This window comes from Ursus arctos, unplaced genomic scaffold, assembly GCF_023065955.2.
Source record: "Ursus arctos isolate Adak ecotype North America unplaced genomic scaffold, UrsArc2.0 scaffold_6, whole genome shotgun sequence".
Lineage (NCBI taxonomy): Eukaryota > Metazoa > Chordata > Mammalia > Carnivora > Ursidae > Ursus > Ursus arctos.
Genome location: NW_026623078.1, coordinates 51,319,425 through 51,331,647, shown reverse-complemented (window position 1 = coordinate 51,331,647; position 12,223 = coordinate 51,319,425). Strand labels below are relative to the sequence as shown.

General features: G+C 51.6%; 1 protein-coding gene across 18 annotated transcripts in view; it reads right to left on the bottom strand.

The window, feature by feature from the left end:
* The window catches only part of VPS13B (vacuolar protein sorting 13 homolog B), a 765,680-nt gene that overhangs the window by 3,909 nt on the left and 749,548 nt on the right, over window positions 1-12,223 (bottom strand). For all 18 annotated transcript variants that reach the window (XM_044382679.3, XM_048212588.2, XM_048212589.2 and 15 more), the window contains 4 exons: window positions 10,604-10,774; window positions 4,452-4,628; window positions 2,260-2,362; window positions 1,506-1,755 (listed from right to left, as the gene is read on the bottom strand). In XM_044382679.3, coding sequence (XP_044238614.2) covers window positions 1,506-1,755; window positions 2,260-2,362; window positions 4,452-4,628; window positions 10,604-10,774 — 701 coding nt within the window. The remainder of the gene's footprint in view (window positions 1-1,505; window positions 1,756-2,259; window positions 2,363-4,451; window positions 4,629-10,603; window positions 10,775-12,223) is intronic.

Sequence of the window (12,223 nt, the reverse complement as noted above, 5' to 3'; positions counted from 1 at the left end):
AGACAGTTTAACAGCAAAAGCTGAATCTCCACTCAGCTTAAGATATGAAATATTTCCCAAGCAGCTAAGGGATAATGATGGTCCTAGATATTCCTTAGGGCCTTGGAAGTTTCTCGTTAAGGACCAAGGACTTGAAGATAATGATACTCTATCCCCTGCCAAATTCTGTAGCCAGATCACTGCTGCTTTATTGTCAATTGGATCAGAAGATTTTGGCAGATCTAAAGTCAGCCTGGACATCTGACCTCTGTTTATTCCCAGAAAGTCATCAACTCAAGGCAGCAATGTACGCCTAGTGCCAAGCCCCAGCTTAAAGCCTGACTGATTCGGATCCAAGAAGCTAGAGAAATCTCAGAGTTGTTGTAGTTGGCTGCCTTCCATCTTCTCAGATAATTTTACCCAAACAGTGGTGCGAGGGAAACATAGGCTCCCATACCAGGGAGAAAGGAATGAATTGGGCAGGACCTGCTAGAGGCAGGTTTGCTGTCCTCTGCTGTGCCACTTGTGCCCCAGGTTAGGACCAGCAGGCTCCAGCTTGCCACTGACTTACACTCGTCTTGCTGTGTGGAAAAAGATGTCTCTTAGTTCAACTCTTAAAGCCTCTATGCATCAGGCAGTTAGCAGGGAGGCAGGCGCAAGAGAGCCATTTTCCACTGGGTGCACCTGCTCCCCCAAAGCTGGACTGTAGGAAGCTGGTGCCACTCTTGCCAGGGCTCACCTCTGACCCCGGACATCCACTGTACCCTGCCTGAGCTTCCACTCCACAGCAACTTCTGTGTGGCCAGGAGCCAGCATCTGGCACAGAAGCTGTGTGGCCAGGGAGCTGCCCCAAGAGCCAAAGGGGCACCCCCAGGAGGTACCCCACTACTTAAGGGATGGGAATCTGTCCTGGGGAAAAGGGAACACAGCCATACAGAACAATGGAAGGAAAGAGATTTTATGCACAACACTTTGACCCCTGAAGTCTTGGGGTGGAAAGAGGGGAGGGGGTGAGTGAGACCTCCTGGTTTGTGAAACTGCGAACGTCTGGCCTACTGGCTGCACCTCATTTCATGGTACCCTCCCCTCTGTGGCGGTCGTCTCCTGTATCTCCAGTCCGCTACAGCAGACCCGGCCTGCGCTGTGGCGCAGCCGCGTGGAATCGCTGCTTCAGCCCTGGCCCTCTTGTGCAGCCCTGCTTGTGTGGGAGCTCTGTGGTCCTGTCCTGTCTACTTCAGCACCCCTGCCCCATGGCAGCCAAGCCTTGTTCAGTTCAAATGGTGGCTTAACCCCAGGCCTTGAGTCCATCTGGCCTACTGCTGGGCTCTCCTAGGAAAGGCTCCCATACACACCTGGGTTGGGGCTCCCCAACTTCCTTCTGCATTGGCTCCCATGCCCCTTCACCCTGCTTCCTCTGACAGCCCTCCTCGTCTCCAGCAGCCCCGCCAGAGGCTGCAGGCTCATAGATGCCTGCTTACCAGCGGTCAGCCCGCATCTCAACTTCCCCGGTGTTTTCTGAAATGTACCTCCACATCGCAGGCCACTCTTGGCTGCTTGAGCTGCACGGTGAGCAGGCTGCTTTGCTTGCTGTCCTGTGCACAGTCGATCTCCGTGACGGGGAAGGCCTGCTGCTGCGTGTCCTCGCTGACACTCACCACGAAGAGCACTTCTGATGTCAGCAGCAAGCACCCTTCGTGCTCCTGGCCTGAGCCCCTCACCAGAACTACATCCAGAGCCATGTGGACTTCCGGTCTGCCCAGAGACTGAAGCATTTTCCTGTTTCAAAAGGGAAAAGGGAGGCGAGAAGCCAGTTTGGAAAAGATGGTCCTATACCAGCGCTCACTGTACCAAGGACTGGGGCGTTCTCACAGTTCCCCAAAGGCAAAGGGCTCTCACCAATCTGATTATTACTTTTAGCTTGAAATGTAATTGTCACTTTAGCTCTCAAACGGATTCTGGCCAACAGAGCCCAGTTCCTCCTGGGGACAAAGATTTCCCTTGGCTCCTTTTCTTCCCAATAGAAATGTCCCCCCTGATGAGAAGGCTGGTTCTCTAGGGAATCCCGGGTCCCCTCACAGGCCTGGGCTCCTCGGTCAGTGTGCCGTGTCCCCCGAGTGGTGTGCGAGAGGCTGGGAGTTGCGGCCAGCCCCGCATCTGGGGATGGCGGCCTCGCCCGGGCTCTGGGATGCCCCTGAGCTGCCGCAAGCAGGCTTGGGCTCCCCTGGAAGCACGGCCCGTTAACATCCATGTGCAGCTGAGCAAGCATCTAGATAATTTTACCAGACGTATTTGACGTGGCTGTTTGGAGCCTGGTCAGCATGCAGATCGCTTGGCTGATAGCGCTGCTTGGGAAGCTGAGAAAGTCCAGCTCCGTGTAAAATACCTGTGGTAAGAGAAGTAAGGGAGTTTTACTAGTTGTTTTCTGGAAGCCAGTTCCATGCTGTAGTGATGTCATCCGCTTACAGCCATCCATAAAGCGCTACAGGATCCAAAATGATGTCAAATCTTTGGAAGCAAGTGTATAGATAATCATTAAACACGGCCATGCTCTTAACTCTGGCGATCTTACATTAGCTACAGACTGAAAATGAATGAACTACAGTCCAAGCATCGATTGGACTGGCAATTAATGGAAGCATAATGCTCCTGGGAGTAATCAGTCCCGAGCAATCGCTCACACACTGTTACAATTTATGTGATAAAGTCATGACTGTTAGCTGACTTCCTTGCTTCATGTTACGATACTTCCGTATCTGTGCTGTGGCTGGGCACATAAACACAACACAGAGATGTGCACAAAGGCACATGCTTTGCCTAGATACAGTATTTAAGTGACTTAATCCAGCTGTTAAACATGAACCCATGTACATTTATGAGCACTCTCGGGGCCTCTGGTTTATTCCACGTTCTCCCCGGTGCCAGCACCAAACGAGGGCACCCGGCAGCAGCCACGCAGGCCTCTAAGGAGCCTCTCCAGAACCAAAGATGGTGCAGCATGTGTGCTTTCTGGGGGCTTGTAAATGTTTATAAACGAGGCACAGTCATTAGACTAAGAGTTAGTGGTTTGTAAAACCTTCAGTGCAGTAATAAAAGTTTTACAAGAATGATGGAAAGCAACAAGGCCATGTGAAGCCCTGTTCTGAGATGCTCTTCCAGAAGGGAGAGGTCCTCAGCCCTGGGAAACTCGCGGGGAGGGACAATGGCATTTTCAACACCAAAGGACTTTATGAAGGATGAGTTGACTTCACCTCGCTGGAGTCCACTGCAACACGGACAGTTCTGAAGAACGCGTGAGCGCTTGGTAAGGGGGATCTGACCGGGCCGCCGGCGGGCAGCAGCAGCTCTGTTTCTCTGCGAGTGAAAACGTCATTCACAGAAGCAGAGGGAGAGAAACGAGGAGGGCGGCGAGGGGAAAAGCGAGGAGGAACACATGTTTGCGTCTGTGTGGTCTCTTAAAGGAACCTTCCGGATGGCTGGCTGAGTGCGGCCACTCGTCTCCCACTCTCTTCCTTTCAGACACTGCTTTCATGCCCTGACCTGGCCGCCTCTTGTCAGATCGACTGGGATGCAGGACGCCTGCCTGGCAAAGGCGAGCGCCCGCCTGTGGTCTGTGATGCGGGCTCGGCAGCCTGCTCCCTGACCCAAGCGACGACACCGATTTCAGGTCACAAGATAACAGCTCCAGCCACCGGTTTATTACGTCACTTCCACGTGCTCCGCCGAGAATGGAGAAGAGCAGCGCGGGCCGAGGCGCTTCCCTTCCCGCGCACGCGCAAGTGCGGCACGGGCCCCAGCACGCCACCATCCGGGCCGCCAGCCCGAGCTGCACAGCTGCCTGCTTGGGACCGGGGCTCAGCTGTAGATCGCGTGCCTTTGCTGCGGCGGCCGGACACTCGGCGGCCGGACACTCGGCCCAGCGGCAAGAGCAGAGCCTGCAGACGCTGGGCTCTGTGGGCGCGCGCGCTTTCTCGTTCTCCAAATACACACGCGTCACAGATATCTTCCCGCCTTATAACCGATTTTTCCTTTCCAACTGGTCACCAGAAAAAGGACTAATTCTATTCTCTGCTCCAATATTTTCTACACATTGCTCTCATCTGTCCTCGACCTCTAACTGGCTACTTCTCATTAAAGTCTATTTTACACTTGATCTTAGCCAAAAGGCCAAGAAGCAATCATTAAAGTCTATTTTATTAGATGTACTGTAAAAAGATTCTGTGAGATAGATCTAATGAAACTAATTGATTTCTTGGGTCTATAATTATTATAATTATTAGTAGTACGATTCTCCTCTTTCCATAAATAAGCATAAGGAGGTGAGAAAGACAGCTATTTATCTTTTTATAGGTTCATCCATTTTATTTTTCGCTGCTTTGCCATGTGAAGGCCTAGATTATCTCGGAGTCCTTGGTATAATAACGCAAGTTAGTGGGTCATGTCTGAGCTGGCCTGACAGGTGCCCCACGACTTACCGTAGCCAGTCTGTGACACAAGCTCAGCGGCTCCTCCGATGGGCTTTGTGAACACCCCCATGAGTCCTTTGCCCACGCCTGAGATGACGCCCTTGGCCTTGTGTCCTGCTGAAGCATGAGCCTCGGATGTTCTCTGGAAGTTCTGCATGGGCTGATCGACTATGCCCGCAATTGCACCTGAAAAACAGCAAAAGCCCCTAGTGAGGATTGAGGCTTAAAATCCTGAGAAAGTCAAAACCTACAATCCAGAACACAGTTTTGTTTGGATTGAAAATGAAAACCCACCCTCATTACAAAGTTCTTTACTATACATTCATTTACCAATTATGTAAGTTCACTGGGCATTAAGACATTTATGATCGTCATCAAAACACAATGTTCAGACTGGGTTTGGTCCATCACAGTGAGGATCTGTGAAGTTCAGTTCAGAATTTAATAAACATGTCAGACTGTTCTGAAGTGACGCTCACATGCCTTTGTCCAGAAACCAGGGAACACCGTCTAGGGAAGAGAGCTAACAATTGCTCAGGAGAGGGCAAGCCTTCTCAGCCTAATCAATTTTCACCAAATTAGGAGCATGAAGAAATTGGAAGAGGCCATCCCCTTTCCCTATTCTCCCTTTTAATAATGATTAGAGCGATTCTTTAATAATATTAATATGTTAATATGTAAGAGTAATTGTTGATATTGCAATTATTTCTATAATAGCTAATCTGTTTTGAGTGGTTACTATGTGCTGGGGACTGAATCAAGAGTATTACTATATGAGATCATTAATCCTCATAATCCTAGGAGTCAGACATGGTTTTCATTCTCATCTCCTAGATAAGGCTGCTGAGCACAGAGAGGTTAAGGAGTTTTGCCCCCAAGGTCACACAGCTGTCTTGTGCTGGAGCCAGGATTCGAGTCTGGAGAGGCAGAGTCACAGCCCAGCTCTTCACCACCAAGCTATTCACTGATCCTGTTTATAAAACAGGCTCTTCCTTTTGCCAGTCTTAGAAACACTTCCTTCCTTCCCACTTCAATTGAGGTTTGGCCACTTACTCTTCACTTTAGAACAGCTACCGAACCCTGCTCTCACTAGTCTGCTCTCACGCTTTCCCGGAGGGCAACCGGGCCGGTCAGGGACCAGCTCCTGTGGGTCCCTCCTCCTCACTCCCCTTACTCTGAGGGGCCCGTGAGGATATCTAGTAAAGGCCTCACCAGTCCTGATTTTTTTTTTTCCAGTGATGGAGTAGAAGGTTCTCTAGTTCAGTAAGAGGTAAAAATTTCATTACAGTTCTTGACAGAATTTTCTGTTTTCAACTCAAACCTGCTAGGATTAATGGAAAATGCACAGTCCCCCTGGTAGAAATTTTAGTACATGTCAAATCCCATTATGCCAAATGCCACTAATTCAAAGCCTCTTGGGTAAATGGAGATTTCCAGGTCTCCGTTAATGACCTGCTAATTTCAAGTAATATCTCCTGAACAAAATCCAGTAAAACAAAGGCCAGTTCCTTCAGGTCAGTTGTAAAGGGAATGTTCTTCATAGATTCTGTTCCTCTGAATTTGGACAGAGCCATTGAAATTTATGTATTGACAGATTAAGAATGACCTGAGGTGACAGGTCTGTTTCTCAACCTAGACCCAACGCTTCCCCAGACTTCTAAAGTACTGACTGGGGAGGCGGAGGAAGCTGCTCCCAGCTGGCCCCTGCTGCCCTGGCCGGGGAGGGCTGAGCGATCCCTGCGTCGCAGCCCTCAACGCACCCCATCCTGGCACTCGGGCTGGGGAGCTTGCCTCCTGTTGAAGTCAGAGGGCTCTGAGGCTCTGCTCTCCATGCGTGAGGTCAGGTCACAGCAGCTGGGAAATGTTAATGGGGGGGCGGGTGGCCACCATTGGTGCACAGCGCAGTTAAGAACCCCGGGGTCTTCTCTTCGAATCATCTCATAGCAGACAGTTCAAAGTTGAGTCGGGGGGCAGGTGGTTACTTCCTTGAGGATCTCCCACTTCCCTTTAATGTGTCAGGCCTACCCTTGATAACCGTGAGGACCCACACCGAGCTCTAACTTCTAACTCCTAAGTGCAAACAGGTATCACAGTGAAACTCCCCTTTGATCTTCTACTTTCTCCAGCCACCGGCCACACTGAAGGCTCAGTTACTGTGGCTTTGACAGATAAACTATTTGGGCAGCCCAGAGAGGGGAAAATCTGAGCCTCATGACAAGGTGTTAGATTCGGAGAGGTAGAGAGGGAGCTGTCAGATCGCATGCCCTCGCCCAGCACCAGACCCCGGAACGGGGAAGGCCTGTCACACACACCAACACCTCACTGGTCACCAGGTGCGAGCTGGAGACCAGAGAGGCCGTGAGAGCCTAGCAGCCATTTTGTGGTGTCTGCAGCCCAGGCCTGGAGAGAGGCAGCTTCTCGCAGGGCTTCAGAAGGCTCTCTTATTAAGTCTAATCCAGCTAAATCCCACAACTGGTAAATTATTTACTGTCATCTACTCGAACTCTGCTCTGAGGCTCTAAGTGGTGGAAACTGATCCCCAAACTTGTCTGTTGGCATCCGGCCCACGGGGTGGGCGGCCACATGGAGACGGCTGTGATGTGATGAAGGGAGGAGAGGAAGGAAGTGCGCCTCGGAGGGAGGGGGGTTTCCCTGGACTCTGCGTGTGCTGGGTGGGGCAGAAATTGGGGGGTTTTCCTTCGCTCCCCTCTAGTCGGAGGAGGAGGAGGGCTTTCTTTGTTAGGCAAGGGAACTGGAAGGGCCCTCCTTTACCTCTTCCATGACTAGCTCCCAGCCTTGGGCAGAAAACACAGGCTTACTCATCCATGGAAGTTCCTCTGTGGCTATTCTGGTGCTGCCCTCACCACATGCTGTAATTTTATTTTGGACTTTTTTTTTTTTAATCATAACAGCAGAGGCACAGGCCTGACGCTACAGCTCACCACTTCAGAGACAAACGAGACCTACACGCAGCACATTCAGTATTCCAGCTTGAGGCTAGCCTTTCTTGACCAGAACAGATTAGTTCACTGAGAAGGAAGCACGTCTGTTATTCCGAAATTCGCCACTAGCTGCGGCCAGGCCGCTGACGGCTGATCGTGGCAGCAGAGGAACTGCTCAGAAATGCCGTGTCTGGGGGCACGGCTCGCTCGCTCCCTCCCTCACTCCAGGGAAACGTCCTGATGCACCTGGTAGAGGCCTGTTTTGTTGGGATGCCACGCGGCATACCCAGAGTGGCTGTGGAGACGGAGGGGGTGGCTGCTGGGAAAGCTAGCAATGCTTCATACGTCAGGCAGCAGCCCAAGGAGAAGGGGATCAGAGAGGCGAGCTCTGACTTCCTGCCTTGGGTTTTCACGAGAGAGAAGTCACGTCTGGGAGGGAACACGGAGTACGACAGTGACACGGAGCTCACATCCTCTCTCAGCGCAGACCCCAGGCTGCAGTAGAAAGGGGGGTGTCTGGGGGACGGATCTGGTAAATGTGCAAAAGCCTTATCACCACTTCTGCAGGCTAAACAGAATCTTCCCCAAAGCCACTGCTTTCTCAAAACTGAGGGGGGGAGGCTCATCTAAGAGCCTGGGGCATCTCTCGGCCGGCCGGCGTGTCCTTGCTGACTCGGGGCCATGTGGCTGGCCAGGGCAGCTAAAGACTCCCTTTGACTTTTCAAGTACCTCCTAACACTCCGCTGTGTCCCCACGAGGGCCAAACAGAGGCAAGAAGGCCCGCCAAACCCATAAACATTTGGGGGAAACGTGTTTTTCCTACCCTGGAACTTTCAATTGTTCAGTCTCCCCACATCCTGATTGTCTCCAGGCTCGGAGCCCTCCAGGGTGGGTGACATGAGGAAAAGCCCAGGCTCTTGTCCTGGTGGAGGTCTGACCTGGGCAAGTCACTTCACCTCACATCCATGCTTGGGTTGTAGACCAAATAAGAGGACACACGTGAAAACGCTTTGTCAACGCTGACGTGTTCTTTAAAGACAGTTTTACTAAGTGGGTTGTTCACATTTCTCACAGAGGAAGAAACTGAGGAAGTAGTATTTTGCTTTCACTGAGCAGGGGTTTCAAACAATATGATAACAGCTCTAACTTCAATCAGGCACTTAATTGCATTTAGCAGTTTTAAACACCGTTTCTGGGGCTAAATTGAACGGTAATAAATCTATGCTTTTCCAGGTGAGGGGACTAGATTGGTCCTACTCTTCCTCTCGTCTTCCTGCCACACAGCAGGTAGTTCCGGGACGGGACGTTCTGAGATGAGCCAGGGGTGAAGTGGGACACAGAGCGTTCTGAGAGGGAGGGAAGCTGGTTTGAGCCAGCTCTGAGATGCCCACTGGGAACTAGCCTGTCTCAGGAGCACAGAAATGGGTGCGTGGCTCAGGGCGTGCTGCTGGAGGCAGGGCTCCTGGGGGTCTGGGGTCAGGCCAGAGGTTGCAGGTGCGGTCACTGCACACCCAGGAGGGATCTACGTCATCCACAGAACTCCTGAGTTTTTGGAAATGACCAGAGAGGCAGAAAGACTGCGAGCCTGCTGAAGTTTTACAGACAGACTGAATGATTCCCTGGCATGGATGAGGATGTGTAAGACACGACTACAGCAGAGATCAAAGTTTTAGGACTTTCTAGCCCGGTTAACAATAGGCGCCATATTAAAAGTGGCACACCACAAAGGGAAGATCATGGCTCCTCCCGTAACGGATTTCTACTGTCAGGCACAATTTTATACAGTAGCAACCGGGTGGTGGGTGAGGGCGTCTCTGGGTGGGAAGACAACAGACTCGTTGGAATGGACGTAGCCACAGGCCAGCCAGCTCAGATCCTCTCTGCTAGGCACCTGTAAACTCCCAAAAGAGCTTGCGTGGTGGGAAGGAGGCTCTTCTCCCCAGAATAGAGGGCATGGCATGAGCGGTGCTGTTTACCAAACACAGACCCTATGGCTGGCCCATTATGGACCACTATTATTACCTCTAATAATGTTATTACCAGCCCCAATTTACAAAGGAGAAACCCAGGTTTACAGAAGGTAAGAATGTGTCTGAGGTCACAAAGAAAGGACCTGGACACCCTAGCCTGAGTCTGCTGGCTCCTCTGGAACGTGGTCCACTCCCACGCCTTCCCCTGGCCTTCCGGAGCACTCCTTTACCCAGCAGTTCCAGCCCAGGTCATAGTCTTCCAGTTTCCACGCATCACCACAGAATGTTATGACTTACACAATCTCTAGTAACTTAACCTGAGCTTGTAACTTCGTACTACTTCCTCCCAGAGCCTCAGCTGGCTGTGCTGCGAGTTGAGGGCTGTGGATAGAACTGCACGCTGGAGAGAGGACAAATCCTTTCAAGCTCATCTTTTCTGACCTCTGCTCTCCCTGCTTTGGGGCTCTTTGATCTCTGGGAGATGCACACTCCTTCCGATGAGCGGCAGGCAGGCTGCCAAGCAATACAGTTTTAAATTCCTTTGCAAACAAATAAACAAAAGATACCCTTGAAAACCCTGCTCTGCAAAATCTCAGCTCTGAAGCTTCCTTTTTATAGAGTTTTCCAAAGCAACTTATTTTTCGAACATTTGTAGTATTTGGAAATATCCGCAGCAATCTTCACTTCTAACTATACCATCTGGCTGCTTGACAACTGGTAATTACTGAGTCAGGCTGAGCCGGCACGCTTGGAAAAATAAAAGGCGAAAGCTGGGCTCCTCACTGAAGTTTACATGACATTTGCACGTTGCTCAAGCGCTTCTCGAACAAAGGCGAGCGTCTGCAGCGTCTGTGGTCGGGCAGGGGACGGTGCCTCCGACGGCCGCCCGTTACTCACTTTCACAAGCAAACGGCCGTGGGCTGCCGTCCCTGTGTTGACACCCTCACGCTCAGCGCGCCTCCTCTGGCACGACGCTCTTCTGGAGAGCCACCCCGAGGGCAGAGATGGGGTTTATACTGGGAGCACGGGAGGGCGGAGCGTGGGCATTTGTGCAGGTGAGCCTCCCACCGGGCAGGGCCTGGGAAGGCCCCTCACAGCCGCACAGGGGCTCTGGGATGCGGGGTAGGAAGCAGAGCGAGCGCCTGACCCCCCAGCCGCACCCCCCCAAGCCTCGGCCCCGTCTGCAGAAAGGGCGAAAACTTCACAGCCCCCGCCCCCCACCCCGCGCAGGTCCCCTGCAGCCCCTTACCGAGCAGGCTGATGCCCAGCCGGGACAGGCCCTGCCGGAGCCCCTCGCCCAGGCTCTCGGGCAGCCGCCGCCGCCACTCCTCCTGCCGCTTGTAGTGCTCCTCGTCCAGCGACAGGCGGTCCATGTTCCGCGCCAGGCTTGTGGCCAGGTTGGTGACGGAGGTGAGGGTGCCTGAGGGTGCAAGAGCACACGGGTTGGCCTTCTGGTTACCCACCCGCTGGCTTCCCCTGGAGCGGTCCCCAGAGGGCGGTGGGGTGGCAGTGGCAGCACATCTGTGCCTCCGCACATGCCGAGGTGGCGAGCGATGGGGGCTTCCTTTGGGCAGCCTGAAGCAACAGCCTTAAGGAAATGAGGGGCAGGGGCGCCTGACTGGCTCATCTGGGGGAGTGTGCAGCTCTTGACCTTGGGGTTGTGAGTCTGAGCTCCATGTTGAGTGTAGAGGTTACTTAAAAATAAAATCTTTAAAAAAATGAGGTGAAGATTAACACTTGCTTATAAGGATGATGGCACACCTCGAAAGGGGTAGGATGAGAATCTCTGTTGCCAGAAAAATGCCCAGAGTTTCAGATGAAACTACCATCCACTATGGTGGGGTTGTCAAGGACTGGCTAACACAGTTAATTTTGAAGTCCTCCTTGAGGCCCAGTGTTGAAGGTTAAACTCTGTTCTGATTTTAAAGGTTAAGGTTATGTTGCTGAATCTGAGACAGACTGTAAAGAAACAATTCTACTTAGGAATAAAATTTATTCCCTCCTTAAGCAAAGGGCACCACTAAACTTTATCATTTGACATTCTGAGGAACCAATGATCGGGCCACAGACAAGATGTGTAGTTTTGATTCTCAGGATGTTAGCTGAAAAAAGTGAGGACACTAAAGGGAATAAATCATGTGAAAGCCATGATTTTGTCTGGTTCTCCTAAGAAAGGCTATCTCAGCATCTTGCTCAAAACAGTCCCCAACCCCTCTAGCAAGTCTGCAGAGATCTCAGTGAGGCAAGACTGAAAGACATCAATGGACAGATCCTGAAACTGACGAATGAACCCCTGTTAGTGGACACTTAGTTCCAAGAAGACATGGAAGATGTCGTTACAGCTGCACCTTTACCAGCAATCTAAAAAGAAAACGTCCATGCGCACACACAGACACCAAAAAACGAAACAGATTTTTGCTAAGAGAAGGAGAGAACAAGTGTAAAAAAACATTCAGTGAGTCACTATGCTAAAATTACCACGGGGTTCAATTTAGCAGGTGTTGGGTGTCTTATTTGAAAATAAAAACAACAGAACCACGAAGATTCAAGTGAGTGAGAAATCCACCAGTGACTCATCTGTGAGTTTCTTCGGCTCTCAGCTCGCAGGCCTCCTGGACGGCTGGGGCCTGGGGGAGTGAGCCTGTCCTTGTCCACACAACTCGGTTTATGCTCTTGCGTTCTCCTGCCAGCCCACCCCCCACCCCCCTACAGAGGATGGGTGCTCATATTTCAAGCTCCTCTTCTTTTGAGTCTTCCAGAGACTTCTATAACCTGCCCATCATTACAGAGTTGCAGCACGGTTGACATTAAAAAAGCCTTTTATGGGGGAGAAGCCCTTTGCCCTGTTTTCCCTGCCTCCTGCTGAGAA